Here is a 17,243-nt window from a genome sequence, read left to right as displayed (position 1 = left end):
TTCTCACTGGACATCATCCTAGAAGGATGAGAGGCCAGGATTTCTGCAGCCACGTTGTCCCTACAAGTGGGGAGTCCTGGACTATCTTATTGGTCTCTATAACACCAGTACCCAGAACTGTGCTTGGCTCAGAGTCAGGGCTCAATATTTATTAAATGAAAGATGGGTTTATATCTGGCAGAGGGGGAAAGTTTGAGAAGCTGGCACGGAATGAGGAGAAATAAGAGGCAGCAATGGTAACCTCTTCTATATAATACTGTCTTAAATGGAATGCATGTTCAAACATCTGTAGAATCCCAGGTATTTTTGTTTTCTAAATGTGATGCCTAGAACACTGTTTCTTCCTGAAGTTTAAATGGGCTTCAGCCAACTTTTACTGGCAGACTTTCTAAAATTCTGCAAAGATTAGTGCACTAGGTAAGATCAATGGATTCACTGTATCTTTCCAATGCTCCATTTACTGAGGCTCTTTCAAGAAGGGAAGAGATGAATACACTCTGTAGAGAGCCATGATGTATGTGGCGTGAACACGTTTGCTCTTTTCTGCTACCCACTAGCCTTAGCAGCTACAAAGGCATGTGCTACAGATTGGATTACTATATCTTTTGAAAAGAAAATAGAAGCATGACTTCATTCAGAGAAGAAGGTATTAGATTGACACTCAGTGATTCAGTACAGTGCTACTCTGCTCTGAGAGAGTGCGGCTCCTTATCATGCCAGCAGGGTTTAGAAGCAGTCTCCCTTATGTCTCCTTCTTCTCTTGGGCCTCCCTGGACAAGCTGTTGAAAAAAAAAATGGCTTATACTCCCCCCTCTTTTTTGGCAGGTGCTTATCTAAATTAGGAGAATATAAGTCAAAGGTAAGTCCTTTTACAAATAGAAACATCTTCATGGACAACAAAAAAGGATTCTCTCTGCACTGACACCAGCCTCTTTCCTGACTTTTGTCATGGCTGGAATAAAATCTTACGTATCTTGTGCTTGATACATAAGCTTAATAAACACGAATCACATTGAGTGGATGGCTGCGCACATACCCTGATTAAGGGCACAAGAAAATATTAAGGTCCTTAAACCTGTGACTCACGAATGACAGAAGTTTCAACCTTAGGTGGCTATAGCAGCCAGGGAAGTGGATGGAGGGTATAAGACAATAGGGGGTGGTGGAGACTGTGGCAAAATGAGAACATACACTGCTTTTAAAGGAGACAGCATTTCTCAGTTCTGTAGAATTATTTCCATGTGAAACATAGGCTCAGAGCTGCTAGTCTTTTGTTTCTTTTTTCAAGGGAATTTAAAAGTCCAGGAATTTATACAAAGTATCTTATTTTTTCATGTTCACAATGGTTTTAAGTAAAATTCCATGTGAGTAAAATTAAGCTTATCTAATGGCTACAAACTGGATCTTCAGTTTGTAACCTCTGTAACATAGTCTATTTAAGAAAAGACATATAAACAAGAGCTTGCATATATTAATTCAGTTTAATCATATCAATTCTTAAACAAAAAACTTCCTCCAAGAGACAATAGTTCACAGTAACTGCAAAGCTTACTCACAATTTTTAAAAATATCAGTCATGCTTAGCATTCAAAGAAGATATTATAGAATAACTGTAAAAACTTTTACCAGGAACATCAGCTTCTGACTTGAAAAATTACAAATACTGAAGCGTTTTGGTATCAGACACAGTAGTTTTGACATTGTCTGTTCATTTGATGAGTTTCTGGAAGTTTGGAAAATTGTACCTCTATAATTGGATAATGCGCTTATTCTAAACTAAACATTTTCAAATGTAGAAAACAAACTAGCAAGCTACACATACAAAGAAAAGCCCTCTAAGACAAGCTTTCCACATGTTGAATGCCAGCATGTGCACCGTGAATCCTGGAAGACTAGAATTGATACATACGCTTGGCCTGAAGTCTTACACCCCAGGCTCAACGATGGAGTTTGCATTCACCTACACATTAATGACAAACTCTGGGTTAGTATAAGAGAAGCCAGCAAATTCATTTTGGTCCAAGTTCATGATGAAAAGTTTATCAGTGGGTGTCAGTTCCACAGGCTGTCTGGTGAACTCTTTGTCGAAGTTGGAGGTGTCTCTCTTGTCTCTCTGCCAAATGGAAAGTAAACACATTAACACAGCATAAGAAGAAAGACACAGGACCAAGATACGCCAGTCATTGGGTGGCTGATACCATCTCATGAGCAGAGTCAGAAAGAGCCCTGTGCTGAAAATTCTTAGCAGCTGCACTCCACGTACTAGCTTTCATTTCACATTGTACATTGGCTTGGGGATAGAAACGTGGTGGAAATTTTCTAAGAAAAGAAGTAAGTCATTGAATTTCAGTTAAGAATTGCCATAAAGTGGGGTGTGTGTGTGTGTGTGTGTGTGGTGCTGTATTTTCTTTGGCTTTAGGATGAATTGAATTGGAAGCTACTTATTACCATGCTTAATGTTACAGAAATAATCATTAGGTAGAGCGTCCTGGAGAAAACCATTCAGTAGCAGCCCAGGTGGCTAGAAGACCTCTTTCTTTGAAAAGGTGAACCGCTGCCCATCTACTCTGCCCCCAAGAAGGCAGAATGGCCATGTGGAGAAATCAGATCACTGCTTAATGAAAGGAATTGACCACTGTCAGCTTGAAAATCCACCCACAGTCTAGAATTGGGTCTTTATCAGGCAGAAGTTCTCTCCAAAGACATTTTTAGCATGTATCTAGTCAACAAACTGTAAGAGAGAAAGCCCAAAGCTTAAAGGAGGGTGTGTAAGGAGAGCCTTAAAACAAAATAAAACAAAACAAAAGAAACTCAAAGCAACTCGATTCTCCTAGTAAGTCTGGCATTTCTTTTTTTGTTCAGTAGGGAGGTGGAGAAGAAATTAAGCCCCGTTTACTAGCAATTGCTTGGGGCAAATCTCGCCAGGGAACATCAGAATGTGGGCTAATAAAGGAATCTGTATGATGCTCCGACCTCTTCAGGGTCCTTGCAAGCCTCTTGTCTTTCCTCATCATCACCACACCCACCTGGGGCAGGTAGAGCTGGAGTCCTCACCTCGTATGTATGACATATGAGAGAACCGAGGCACAAGCAGGCAGGGTGGCTTGCCCAAGATTTCAGTGGGTTCCTGATTTTCACCTGACCACATCGCTGCTACGTAGGCCTCATCTCAGTCCCTCGGACTGGAGGGACAACCCGATGGCTGTTTTATTACAAGACAACCAGGGAAGAAGGCCTTGGATTCCCTAGTGCCCTGCACATTCCCAGGCTGCAGCCGAAGTTGCCTCAGATTATAAAGGCCAGGGGGTCGGTAAGGATTCACTGACTCATTAGCGTTTGAGCCAAAACCACCCAGGCTTTAGGTTTAGCCCCCTAATGGGCACTAGCTGTTAAGGATCTCTCATTGCTGGGTTCACTCCCCTTTACAAAACATCTTTTACAAGACTTACTTCTTTGTGGCTGCTCCCCTGAGATAGGTAAAATGTCCCTATGGAGTTCCCTCCTTACTCTTGCCGTGTCTGTGTGAGGGTGTGGGAGTGAGGTGGACACGCTGGTCTCAGGAGTACACGTGGGTATGTGTGGCTAGAGTGGAGCAGGCCAAGGTGCTGATGGAGCTGTTTCCTGGGTGGGGTCCATCTCTACCATGTCCCACCTGCCCTGTTTGTCTTGTCCTGCCTGCTGTTAGCCTGTGGGGTGCTATAGGAGTTTCCATCCCCCAAGTGCTCGGCGTGTTACTTCCGGTGTTCACAACAAAGCTCGAATGCCTCCTCTTTAATATTGTCTGTGCATCTCTCTCCCAATCCCCACAAGTCACACTTTAGCATCCTTTAATTATCTTGATTGCACTTACTGCTTTCAGAAATTGTCTTGTTTATTTATTATCTCTCGCCAAGAAACAATATCCTTGGAGAATTTCTTGGAGAGAAACAATAAACAGGGTCCTTATCTGCTTCTTCACTAGTGTATTTCCAGTGCCAAGAATAGTGCCTGGCACACAGTAGGTTGTTTGTCCAAGAATAGTGCCTGGCACACAGTAGGTTGTCTGTAATTATTTGTGGAATGAAGGAAGACTTGGGATATGCCTCTATCCTTTTTGCAATTTATAATTACCCCCGAGCCAGAAACTTTACTCTGAGGCAAAACAATGGAATTTATTCCCATTGATCCTAAAGGTCTCCCAAATGGCCACTGTCCCTTTTGAACCCCTGTATATACTGAACTGTGTTAGGGCTCCTAAAGGTCTGAGAACTCCAGGACAGTGTGTGAGCTAAAAGGCAGGTATATTTGGAGCTAGAAGACACAAAGCTGCCTTTTTTTAGGTCTCCCCTGGTCTCATCAACCCTATTTCGCTTTCCCTGCCTGTGGGAATCTTAGCAAAGATTCCCTTCTGACCAGCCCCACCTTGGAAAGCCCTGCCCCGTTTGTTGTGCTGGTGATGGCTAATGCTTCAGGTAACCACATGATCCAGACAGGATTTGCTTTTATGGACTTTGTCCTGTGGGCAGATCCCCAGAGAAAATACTCCTGGATTTTACCGTAGAAGTTGGGAGAGAATGAGCCTCTCTGTTGAGATCATTTCTTTAAGCTTGATAGCATCTGAAGCCACGTGAGAACAGTAGCACTCATCCAAGGAGGGTTATTAATTCTACTGACCTCCCGTTAATCCCCCAAGAAGGCCCTTGTGGCTATGGCCCTGTCCTCTCTTCAAAAAGCTCTGTTTCTCAGTTTCTTCTGCACTGGAAATGTGGATAGAAAAGGAAGTGGTAGAAATTCTGACTTTCCATGGAAAGTTTCTCTAAAACAGAGTTTGGCTTGAGTATCTATTTCTGCAAACTATTAAACTTTTTAAAAATAATGGCAAGAATTTGGAAAACGTTGAGTGCAGTATTTATACACACTATATTCCTTCCTTCCTTCTTTCCTTCCTTCTTTCCTTCCTTCCTTTCCTTCCTTCCTCTTTCTTTCTTTCTTTCTTCTTTCTTTCTTTCTTTCTTCTTTCTTTCTTTCCTTCTTTCTTTCCTCTTTCTTTCTCTCTCTCTCTTTCTTTCTCTTTCCAGCCATCCCACATTGTTTTCTAAAGTTGTCTCAGATCATTTGTCAATGGCCTAGTGTTTCTCCACGGTTTTTATCTTCCTGAGAGCATGTCCAAGCAAAATGGGATGGGATCCCTCATCTAGGATCATGATCCAACCACCAGATAAGGGCCTGTTTGTGGGCCTGGCTCAAAGATGCCTGTTGCCTTGCTACAGAGCAGAAAGCGCCCTGCACTGAGGATCAGGACACCCAGGTTTTTATCCCAGCTGACTGACTTCGGGCAAGTTCCTTCTTCTTTCCAGATGCCAGTTTCTCAACAATAAAGTGAGGGAGCTTTGCTCCGATTTCCCTCCTTCTCTTACTGCCTAAACTTGTCAGCTAGAACTTCAAGTTTGCTTTACCTTAGGTCATGATAGCCACCACAGTGGGGACAGTAGGGACGGTCCCCAAGCCTGAAGCAAGAAGAGGACAGAGAAGGAGGAACTGCAGGAGACTTTGCCTAAGCAGAAATCCAAACCCCATTTTTCCCTAAAGATGAGACATCTTACTTCAAGGACATTTGTCAAGTTGTTAAAGTTCCCTTGATGGTCTCTCAGAAGCCCTGGAACTGCTGGAAATCACTTGAACTGTGATAAGAATTCTCCTTAGAGCTGCCTGAGAATAGCAGGACATGGCAGGTGAGGAGGAGGAGTCACCTGCTGTCTTAATCTGCTCAGACAGAAATGAAATTTCTCCCACCCAAGGGTTTCCTTGGGCTTCAGGGAGCTCATAAAGCTGCTTACTAGAAAGAATATTTAGTCCGAGCTGGGAGGAGTGGTGATTTTGATAAGAAATCAAAAGCCCCATTCATGTTCCCAGCTGGTCTCTAAACTTGACTTTGGGCTCCAGTATCCTCGTTGGCTCTGGCCAGGTCATCCCACCCCACTACAGGCCACCAGCAGCCCCTGAATGGGCCACAGCCCCCACCCCTCCGAGTGGCTGAACACTGGGGCCAAGATTAAAGCTCCGCAGTTAGTTCCTTTCTCCTGAGTTCCCTCCTCAGTTCCCACTTTGTAGTTTAGGTCCATGTTTTTCAAAAAGATCAGTTTTCCTTGAAATAGTATTTCTTCTTCTTTTCTTTTTTTTTTTTTTATTGTATCTCGATGCTAGAAGAAAAATGGCACATAACAGAGATCCAGATACAAATGAACATTTCCACAAACATCTTGCAAAACAACATCAAAGTGAGGAATACAACCATCTTTGTTTCAAGAAACGGTGTCTTTTTCAGAGCATTTAATTAGCTTTCTAAAGCCAGTAACAAACCTAGATTTGTAACAAATCCCATTCCCACAGGCCTGAGTCTGCTAAGCTCTGCAGCCATCTTCTTGGTTAAATCAAAGCAGGTCGTCATTGTGGTTAATAACATTTGAACACATATTTTAAAGCATGTGTAACAATGTGAGTCACCTTTTTTCTTTTTCTTTTTCTTTTTTTTTTTTTTTTTTTTTTTTTTTGCATTTGAACAACAACAGAAACAAAACCCCAAAGCAAATAAAGTTTGAAATGTAATGTAAAACCAGGGCCCTTTGGGGGCCTTGCTAGAGTGACTGTTGTTTCAGGGAGTGGTGCCAAATGCCCTTTTCAAGTAGTTTGGGGATGAGGGTGAGCAAAGACATAAAGTATCAGAAACTACAACACTGAGGTAGCACCCAAGCTGGTTGCCCTTTGACCCCTTGAAGTACTTTTAGATTGAGACCGTCTAAAAGCACATTCTTGGAATTTTAGAACTTTGATCATCTTAACTTTGAGTTTACAAAAATAACAAATAACATTTTATTTTGAGCATGTTCTTTTCAAGGTCTGGTGCCTCCAGAACAGGTGAAATAGAGGGATTCCTCTTAGGCAAAGCAACCATACACTTGGATACAAGCCAAGCTTCAGGCCCGGAAGTGGAAGAGTACCGCTAACATCCAATTGTCCACAGATTGGATGGTTGAGGGTGAATATGGCAGTGCAGAAAAAGAGGGAGAGAAAGCAGGCATTTTCTCTCCCCATTGGGTCTACTTAGCTGACATGCTGCGGAAAATAAATTGTAAGAGGACTTTGATAATGTGTTAATTATGCAGCTGCATTTTCCATAGGCCATCTGCATAATCCCATCTCATAGAGATGCTCCAAACTACCTGAGGACATTTGGGTTCTGAAACACTGTCACTCTAGTCTCATTAGAAAATCAAACATGGATGCAACTTGGCAATGAAAAACATAAAAATGTCACCACAATAGCCGTTGAGCTTGAATGACAGAAATGAAGGACGGAGATCTACACATCTACTTAGCTCTTGACTTCGGGTTTTAAAAATTCAGAGTTAACAAAGGAAAATCCTTCGAATTCTGATTGGTCAATATTCCTGATGACTTCCTGGTCGGGAGGTGTTAGGACTGGTGGATGGCGGGTGAAAAATCGGTCGAAGTTTTCAGCATTTCGCCCACACTATGAGAGGGGAAGAAAAGAACTTGTGGTGGGTGGGAAAAAAACAAAAACAAAAGCCAAAATAAAACAGAACCTAGCATAACTGGGTGTGCTTTTCTCCATTCCCTTCCCTTTCAGAAACTCAGAGAGCTTGTTTCAAATGATCAGAAATGAGAGCAACATAAAATGCAAAATTCTCATGACCTTTGGTGCACGACCTTGGGTTCCCGACCTTCAGCTTTTGTAGCTCATGAGCTGCTCCTGGTGTCCTTCTGGGCAGTTAGGAGATGGATGGCAAAGGCATGAGATGGTGGGGCCAGAGGCATGTGGCATGTCCCCCCAACCCACCCCGAGAAGTCAGCCAAGCTCATCTGTTGAAAAACATGGGATTAAGGCACCTGAGATGTTTCAGGTGGTGCAAGATGCAAAGTAATGACTCATTTATACATCACCTGGGAGATCCCAGTATTTATAGCAGCAGACCCCTCAAAGTGCTGTCCTCCAGCTCTCAATCAGGAGCAGTGGATGTTTTCCAGCTCAACAGAATACAACTTATAAACTCCAGCCAATGGAGGAAGATCCCAATGAAAATCTGGGTTTGATGCGTGCAATGCCTGGGCAACCACGAGGCCCCTGGTTAGCTGGATCAGTCACTGACCATCAAATGCAAGGTGCCAGGAGGTGAATTCAGTCATTCCCTCTTCAATTAGGAAGGAGGGATGTGGGAGGAAATACAAACAATTGTTTGGTGAAGCAATCAGGTTCTAGAGAGAAAATCATTGCCATTTCTCACCCATCCTGCTGGTCTTTCTATATTAAAAAGGCCCCTATCTGAGGCAGAGTTATAACACAAAAGTGTATGTACATGTCTGCACATGTGTGCATGCATGCATGAGTGCTCACACCTGTACATGCTAATTCCCACCTAATGAGAAAGGGCAAACCACTAGTTTGGGGTTCCTTGTTCTTTGCCAGCAAAACCCATTTGCCCAAAAGCTCTGTGTGTTTCCAACACAGTATCTCTACGAGGTAACCACAACCTAATAGTATAATAGTAATAGGAGTAATAATAATTATGACTGCTGATATTTATTATGCATTTGCTATATGCCAGTGCAAAATGCTCTTTACTGGAAAGTTCTTTACTTGCATTACCTTATTTGATCTTCCCAATGGCCCTATGAAGTGGGTATTATTATTATCTCCATTTTATAGATGAGGGAACTGAGACCAGGGAGATTATGTAATTTGTTCAAGGTCACGCAGCGAACCAATAGCAGAGCAAGATGAACCAGGTCCATCTGACATCAGAGCCCAAGTTCCTGGCTCCATTTTTACAAGTACAGTGGCTGGGTGCAGTGGCTCACGCCTGTAATCCCAGCACTTTGGGAGGAGGAGGCAGGTGGATCACAAAGTCAGGAGATCGAGACCATCCTAGCCAACATGGTGAAACCCCATCTCTACTAAAAATACAAAAATTAGCCAGGCATGGTGATGAGCACCTGTAGTCCCAGATACTCAGGAGGCGGAAGCAGGAGAATCGCTTGAACCTGGGAGGCAGAGGTTGCAGTCGGCTGAGATCACGCCACTGCACTCCAGCCTGGGTGACAGAGCGAGACTCTCTCTCAAAATAAATAAATAAATAAATAAATAAACAAACAAACAAACAAACAAACTAGTATGGTGGCAGCCTGGTGGCTGATTGACCAATGAAGTGGGGAAGGGGCCAGCGGGAAGACAAGGATGGGGATGATGAAGTCTATGGTTTGAATGACAGAGACTGTGGTTGTATGAAATGAGACAGCGAAAGTGGGAAAACTGAGAAAGATGATTAATTCCATTTTGGATAACGACTTTGAGAGGCCAATGAGTGTCCTGGTGATGACCAGAGGGAGTCAGAAGCACAGGTTCTGGGCCAGGTGTGGTGGTTCACACCTGTAATCCCAACACTTTGGGAGGCTGAGGTGGGCAGATCACCTGAGGTCATGAGTTTGAGACCAGCCTGACCAACGTGGCAAAACCCTGTCTTTAAAAAATTAGCTGGGCATGGTGGTGCATGCCTGTAGTCCCAGCTACTCAGGAAACTGAGGTGAGAGAATTGCTTGAGCCTATGAGGTAGAGGTTGCAGTGAGCAGAGATTGTACCACTGCACTCCAGCCTGGGCAGTGATTGAGACCTTGACTCAAAAAAGGAAAAAATAAAAAAACAAACAAAAAAAAAGCACAGGAGGAGAGAGGTCTTGAAAAACCTTTTTTTTTTTTTTTTTTTTGAGACGGAGTCTCGCTCTGTCGCCCAGGTTGGAGTGCAGTGGCGCAGTCTCGGCTCACTGCAAGCCCCGCCTCCCGGGTTCACGCCATTCTCCCGCCTCAGCCTCTCCGAGTAGCTGGGACTACAGGCGCCCACCACCACACCCGGCTAATTTTTTGTATTTTTAGTAGAGACGGGGTTTCACTGTGGTCTCGATCTCCTGACCTCGTGATCCGCCCGCCTCGGCCTCCCAAAGTGCTGGGATTACAAGCGTGAGCCACCGCGCCCGGCCTGAAAAACCTTTTTTAAAAAAAAAAAAAAAAAAAGCACAGAATATGGGGAGTGGAAAGAGATAACAAGAGTAATAAAAACCAGTGAGCACTTTCAATGAAACAGACATTTGCCAAGTGTCTTTGCATATATGACCTTTCTCATTCATGTAACAACTCTGTGAAATAGGTGTTTTATTTCCATTTGCCCATGATAAAAATGCTCCTTAAAGTGTCTTAGGAGAGCAGGAGGAGAACCAGGAGAGAACAGTATCAGCCAAGCTAAGGACTGAGAGAAACCTCAGGTGAAGGGCATTGGTATAACTAAAATATCTTTAAGAGGTCAAATAGGAGAGTTGCCGAAAAAGGATCATTGCCAATTGGCAACTGGGGCAATACTGATGAGAAATGGAGGGCTGCCACTGAACTTCAGTTGCTAGAGGAGTGAAGGTACATTGAGAAAGTCAAGAGGTGCATGCTCTTCTTCAAAGCCTTTTTGTTGAGGGAAGCAGAAGTATTTGCTGTGCATGCAAGGGACTTAGGTCTCCAAGAGCTTCTGCCTCCTGCTCACTTCTTATCTGAGTAAAAGTGAGTCTGGGGCCGGCGCGGTGGCTCATGCCTGTAATCCTTGAACTTTGGGAGGCCGAGGCAGGTGGATCACCTGAGGTCAGGAGTTCGAGACCAGCCTGGCCAACATGGTGAAATCCCACCTTTACTAAAAATACAAAAAATTAGCCAGGCGTGGTGTCAGGCGCCTGTAATAATCCCAGCTACTTGGGAGGCTGAGGCAGGAGAATCACTTGAACCCGGGAGGCAGGGGTTGCAGTGAGCTGAGATGACACCATTGCACTCCAGCCTGGGCAACAAGAGGGAAACTCCATCGCAAAAAAAAGAAAAAAAAAAGTGAGTCTGTAGACTGAATTCAAACCCCGGCATTATGCTGCCCACTATCTGTGCAACTCTGGGCAAGTTCCTTAAAGTCTCAGTTTCCTCTTTTGTAAACTGGGAGCAATTTTAATTCCTATCACATTGGGGTTGTGATACGAGGATAAAATGAGAGAATGCAAGTAACAGGTACTGAGTATGTGATCAACGCATCATGGCTCCAAGTATTATTTAGTTCCCATTTTCTACTCCAAATCCCTACAGACAGACAGCATATGTTTCCTATAATAGGGCATTTGCATGGTGTTTAAGTTTTAAATACTAAGGAAACAGTCTTGAATTTTTAAAAGACTCTTGTCAGACTTAAGGAAACCTATTTGTCATTCCAAGCTAAATTGTTTCTGCTGTTTTTGTTATCTTGGCTTCAGGTCTCAGAAAATGAGAACCCTCTGACACAGCATGAAGACCTGCTGTCTGTTCTGCTGGCCAGTGGAGGGAAACTCCCACAGAAGGATGACCCCTCAGGGTAAACTCACTGTGGTTAGGACTGTTGTCCAGATTCATTCATTTGTTTATTCATTTTCTCATTCAAGACGGATTTATTGAGCACCCACTACATGCCAGGCTCTGTGCTAGTAGAAAATAATACAAAATCCATGCTTCATGGAACTTACATTTTACTGGAGAAGAGAAGCAACAAACAAGACTGTAACTGTAAATGTGAATATATATTTTAGTGTCAGAGGGAGATAAGTGATGTTAAGAAAAATAAAGCCAAGGCCGGGTGGGGTAGCTGAAGCCTGTAATCCCAGCACTTTGGGAGGCCAAGGATGGTGGATCACTTGAGCTCAGGAATTCATGACCAGCCTGGGCAACACGGTGAAACCCCGTCTCTACCAAAAATACAAATATTAGCTGGGTGTGGTGGTGCACACCTGTGGTCCCAGCTACTCAGGAGAGCTGTGGTGAGGGGATCACTTGAGCCCAGGAGGCAGAGGTTGCAGTGAGCAGAGATCAAGCCACTGCACTCCAGCCTGGGTGACGGAGTGAGACTCTGTCTCACAAAAAAAAAAGGAAAGAAAAAAAAGAAAGGCCAGGGGATGGAGTGAGAGTGATGCCATTTTCAGCTTGGAGGAAATGGCCTTTGAGCAAGACCTCAGTGAAGTGAGAGAGGGTGCCCTTTGAATGTCGGGAGGAAAGGCATGCTAGGCAGAGGGAGCTGCAAGTGCAAAGGCCCTGAGACAGAGCTCACCTGGCACAGTCACCAAGCAGCAATGAGGTAAGTATGGCCAGAGCAGAGTGACCAAGGGGCCACAGAGTGGGCCACGAGCCAGAGCAGGGTCCTTGATGGCCATGTAAGGACAGTGGATTTTCATCTCAGCTCGATGAGAAACTGCTGGAGAATGTTGAGCCCTGAATGATATGATGATGTATGTTTTGTTTTTATAGTATTTCATTGTTTTAGAGACATGGTCTTGCTCTGTTGCCCACGCTTGAGTCAGAGGCACGATCATAGCTCACTGCAGCCTCAAACTCCTGGGCTCAAGCAATCCTCCCACTTTAGCCTCATGAGTAGCTAGGACTACAGGTGTGCACCACCACACAGGACTAATTTTTTTTTTGTAGACACGGGGTGTGTGTGTGGGGGGTCTTGCTATGTTGCCCAGGCTGGTCTCGCACTCCTATCCTCAAGTGATCCTCCCACCTCAGCCTCCCAAAGTGCTGGAATTCCAGGTGTGAGCCACCAAGACTGGCCCTGACTAACATTTAAACAGGATCACTGGTGTGGTGTACAAGGATAGATTAAATGAGCGGGGGACAATAGTGGAAACAGTGCAACCAGTGAGGAGGTGGTTACGATAATCCAGGTAAGAATGATGGGGGCTTGAAGGAAGGTGATTGGTGGGGGGATGGAAAGATGCATTCAGATGTGGGGTATGTTCTGAATTCAGAGTTGACAAGATTTGCTGATGGATTGGGTGTGGGGTATGAGAGGAAGAGAGGCATTGTTGGTGACCCTGGCATTTTTGGCCCGAGCTATTTAGTAAGAGAGGAACACGAGGAGTAGAGCCTATCTGAGGGGAGAAATTTAGTACTTGCTTTCCTTTTTGATAAGTTCAAAATTCCAGGGGACATGTGAAGGAGTCCCCTCAGCTGCAGTGTGGGGATTGCAGAGGTTTGGGGAGCTAGATTGGTGGCCGTGGCATGGGGGAGAGACTGCTGCAGTCATCCACAGGAGAGGAATGGTGGCTAGGACTGTAGAAAAGGGAGGTGGAGCAGACAACAAAGAGGTGATGGTGGCAGGGACTGCTGGTATGGCATCCTGGTGTGACTATAAGGCAGACGTGTGCGTGTTTCTGTTTGGCCTGGGTGTTGGAACCCAAGCCAGCCAGTGTAGGAGGCACATTAGCTGAGACACGGAGCATCTTCAGGGACCATTTTTCTTTAAAAACCATCAATTTCCCATCCACACCAGAAGGCTGTTGCTTCGCCTGGGCCTCCCCAGAGGCTGTGATGGGAGACAGTGAAACAGCTTCTGGCAGCTCCACAACCTCCCCCTCCCTCTCCCCCCTCCCTCCTGCCTCAGAGAACAATGAAATCTTTAAGTGAGATAGCACAGAGAAGACGCAAGAACAGGGGTTAACCAAGGGGGTGCGATACAGAGGGAGCGTGATTTCCCTGCTAATCAGCAGCTTACAGGGCTGGCAGATCACAGCCTCCCTGTTAAGTGTTTCTGTGTTTTTCAAATGGAGCTGTCACTGACCATTAGCTTCAGGAGCGCTCCCTAAATGGAGACGTCAGCCCTTGGGAGGCACAGCCCAGATCAGTTTCCTGCCTGCTGTGTCCTTGAAGTATGGGCAGCTCAGTGGCTGGGATCTAATTAAAAACGCACCATGGATTGCACCTGCCTCTCTGGCTTGTCTTGGGTGAACACTTCAGCCTCACTCAGCTTAAACAAAAAAAAAGAAAATCCGACCCCCTTGTCATCAGGGTACATCAATGGGGCTCCTGGAACAGAAATGGGGGCCAGAAACCAACTGGGTTATTTAAACCACAAGCACCTCTTTCAGGATTAAGGAGAGGAGTAAGAAGGTTGATTTGTTGAATTACGCTCCTGAATTTAAGAATCTAGACAGTTTGAAAAGCTTATCTGTGACCTGTTACACGTAAGCTCTTTTTCTTTTTCTCTTCTCTTTTAATTTCTGTTTCATTGAGTTAATAACAGAGTCTTGCTGTTGAATGTGGAGTTGTCTTGGTCACCACTGCCACAGGGATCTCATTTTTGTTTTGTTTTGTTTTTTGAGACAAGGTCTTGCTCTCTTTCCCAGGTTGGAGTGCAGTGGCGTGACCATAGCTCACTGCCACCTTGAATTCCAAGGCTCAAGGGATCCTCTTGCCTTGGCCTTGTGAGTAGCTTGGGACCACAGCTGTGCACCACCATGGCCAGCTAAAGGGATCTTTTAAAGATGCTGACTGGAGTATGCCATTTCCCTGCCCTTATCTGCAATAGCTCCCCATTGCCCAAAGCCCACACTCTTTAGCATGGCTTAAGGGGCCATTTAGGACCTGTTTCTGGACACTTGGTCAATGGCCCCTTCCCTGCCCATGTCCCCCACCCCCTGAGACACCCTCCAGCCATACTGAAGTATTTCCAGTTCCAGGAACACTCATGAACTCTTGGAGGTGACTCCAAGCCCTTGCACAGGCTGTCTCCTCTGCCAGGAACACTTGCCTTCCACTCCTTCCCCATTCATCCAGCTATCTCCAGTGCATCCTTTCTGTCTCCAGAGCAGTGTCACTTCCTCCACGAGGTTTTTCCTGACCTCTCCTCTATACTCCTGGATTTATCCCATCAGAATACAGGGTGTTCATCAAATAACCGCTAGAGAAAAAAAAATTGGGAATCTACTATGGACCAATAGGGAAAACAGTTAAATAAATAATGATACATCTATTTGATGTATTACCATGCAAAACACTCTTAAAAATTAAAAGAAGATGTAGAAGAATATTAAATGACATAGTTATATAATTACTAACAGTGTGTACAGTATCCTCCCATTCTATAAGTTATATACACAAATGTATATGTAATATCTGTACACATTTTATACACAGGCTTATGGAAATTAGAAGAATTACAGATGGTTTTAATTTTTTCCTTTTCCCCTTTATGCTTGATTTTTTTTTAATTTACATAACAATCAGGTATTGTTATTATTATTTTGTAATAAGAAAAGAAGCTGTGAAAGCTATTTTGAATGAGAGAGCAATTATCATAGAAGAAATTGAAAAATAGAAATAAAGAGAATGGGAGTATTTGGGTAAATTGTTAAGGTTAGCCTGATGCTACTTTAACATGCTTCATCTTAGTAAAATACTCTAAGGCAGCAGGAGGATCACTTGAGGCTAGGAGTATGAGACCAGCCTGGGCAACATAGCAAGACCCTGAAAAATTTAAAACTTCTCAGGGCATGACGCCACATGCCTGTAGTCCCAGCTACTTGGAAGGCTGAAGTCGGAGGAGCACTTGAGCCCAGGAGGTTTAGACTGCAGCAAGCTATGATCGTGCCTCTGCACTTCAGCCTGGGTGACAGAGTGAGACCCTGTCTCAAAACAAAATGAAACAAAAAAACTCTAAAACAAGTGGCTGCTTTGGCATGTATTTTGGTGCTAAGGGATAATGAGGAAGGCTAATATCTGGGTCTTGTAGATCCTCTGCCTAGCAGCATGCCAGACACTGGCGATACATAAGAGGGTACCTGTTCTTGTCCCCATTGAGCTTAAAATCTAGCAGAGGACAGAGATGCACACACAGGCCACTGCATGGGACCATGGGACAGGTGCTGCCATTGAGCACAGAGGAAAGGAACCCAAGAAGGGCCAGGAACTCTGTCTGGAGGAAGTGACATCTCACTTGAGTGAGACCTGCAAGACAGACATAGCTTCTTTTTTTTTTTTTTTTGAGACGGAGTCTCGCTCTGTCACCCAGGTTGGAGTGCAGTGGCGCAATCTCGGCTCACTGCAAGCTCCGCCTCCCGGGTTCACGCCATTCTCCTGCCTCAGCCTCTCAGAGTAGCTGGGACTACAGGCGCCCACCACCACGCCTGGCTAATTTTCTTTTTTTGTATTTTTAGTAGAGACGGGGTTTCACCATGGTCTCGATCTCCTGACCTCGTGATCCGCCCGCCTCGGCCTCCCAAAATGCTGGGATTACAAGCGTGAGCCACCACCCCCGGCCGAGACATTGCTTCTTTGGAGGAGGAAAGGAAAGAGCCTGGAGAAGAAATGGAGGTAAAAAGAGGGCATGGACAAGGTAAGATGGTGGAGGAGAGGATAAGGCTCCTCCCTGCTGTCTGTTGCCTAGCCGAGTTTGATAACATGAGGCTAGTGGCTCAGGGGAGCTACCTGCCCAGCCTCCATCAAGACCCCAGGGCACCTTCAGGATAACAAGACCAGAAGGTCATGATGAAAAGACATCCAAGCTACATAGCCTAGGCAAAAAGACAAACGCATCTTTCTTTTTTACATGTGCACATCCAGTGAAATGCAGGGTCGTTCCTATGCCTTCCAGTTTCCCACAGCCGAACACAGGAGGGACCCACCCAGGGAGAATCAGATGCTCAAAGCTGCATACATATTTGATCATTTAAAAAAGTCATTTGTGGTCTGGGTTTTGGCAGAAAAAAAGAGAAATTTGAGTCTCCTTTTTCTGCTAATAATGAAGGTCCCTTACAATCAGGGATCTTTTATCTCTTATGTTTATTTAGGGAGGAAGTCAGTAGGAGAGGGGTCTTTTGTGTTTGATACTAAGTCTGTTTTGTTTTGCTCTTGCTTTTCTTAATTTTCATTAAAAAATAAAATCCAGTGTTTTGATTTCCTCCATATCTCAGTTTAAATGGCACCTAGTCAGAGAAGCTGTTCCAGACCACCTTCAAATAAAGTGGATCCCCATTCTTCCCTCCTGTTACTCTCTATCAAGATATCCTGTTCATTTCTTTCACAGAAATAAAATCTGGTATATCTCAATCTATAATTATTAATACATGTTCATTCTCTGTTGATTGTCTATGTTCTCATCTAGACTGTAAGCTACATGAGAGCAAAATCACATCTGTTTTATTCACCACTGCATTTCTAGAACCCAGGGACGAACAAATATCAAATGGACAAATAATAGTGTATGTTAAGCACTAACTATGAGCCAGATACTGTGTTAAGTGTTTTGCAAGCTTTACCTCCTTTAATCCCCCCAAAAGCTCCATGAAGTCCTTGCTGTGCAATGAGAAAATGGCCTTAGAGAGTTTAAGGATCTGACCATGATTTGATCCTAGATTTGACAAGAGATCCAG

The 17,243-nt window shown here is 44.4% G+C and overlaps 1 protein-coding gene across 3 annotated transcripts in view; it reads right to left on the bottom strand.

The window, feature by feature from the left end:
• Window positions 1-1,462: 1,462 nt before the first annotated feature.
• The window catches only part of PRKCB (protein kinase C beta), a 388,313-nt gene continuing 372,532 nt past the window's right edge, over window positions 1,463-17,243 (bottom strand). For 2 of the 3 annotated variants that reach the window (XM_032157134.2, XM_032755926.2), the window contains one exon: window positions 4,174-7,510. In XM_032157134.2, the coding sequence (XP_032013025.1) occupies window positions 7,352-7,510 (159 nt within the window). In that variant the 3' untranslated portion in view covers window positions 4,174-7,351. Of the gene's footprint in view, window positions 2,114-4,173; window positions 7,511-17,243 lie in introns of those variants that run through there. The other variant, XM_032157135.1, reaches the window with a different exon arrangement.

This window comes from Hylobates moloch, unplaced genomic scaffold, assembly GCF_009828535.3.
Source record: "Hylobates moloch isolate HMO894 unplaced genomic scaffold, HMol_V3 SCAFFOLD_6, whole genome shotgun sequence".
Lineage (NCBI taxonomy): Eukaryota > Metazoa > Chordata > Mammalia > Primates > Hylobatidae > Hylobates > Hylobates moloch.
The sequence above is the reverse complement of the archived record's forward strand: the minus strand, read 5'-3'. Positions and strand labels throughout refer to the sequence as shown.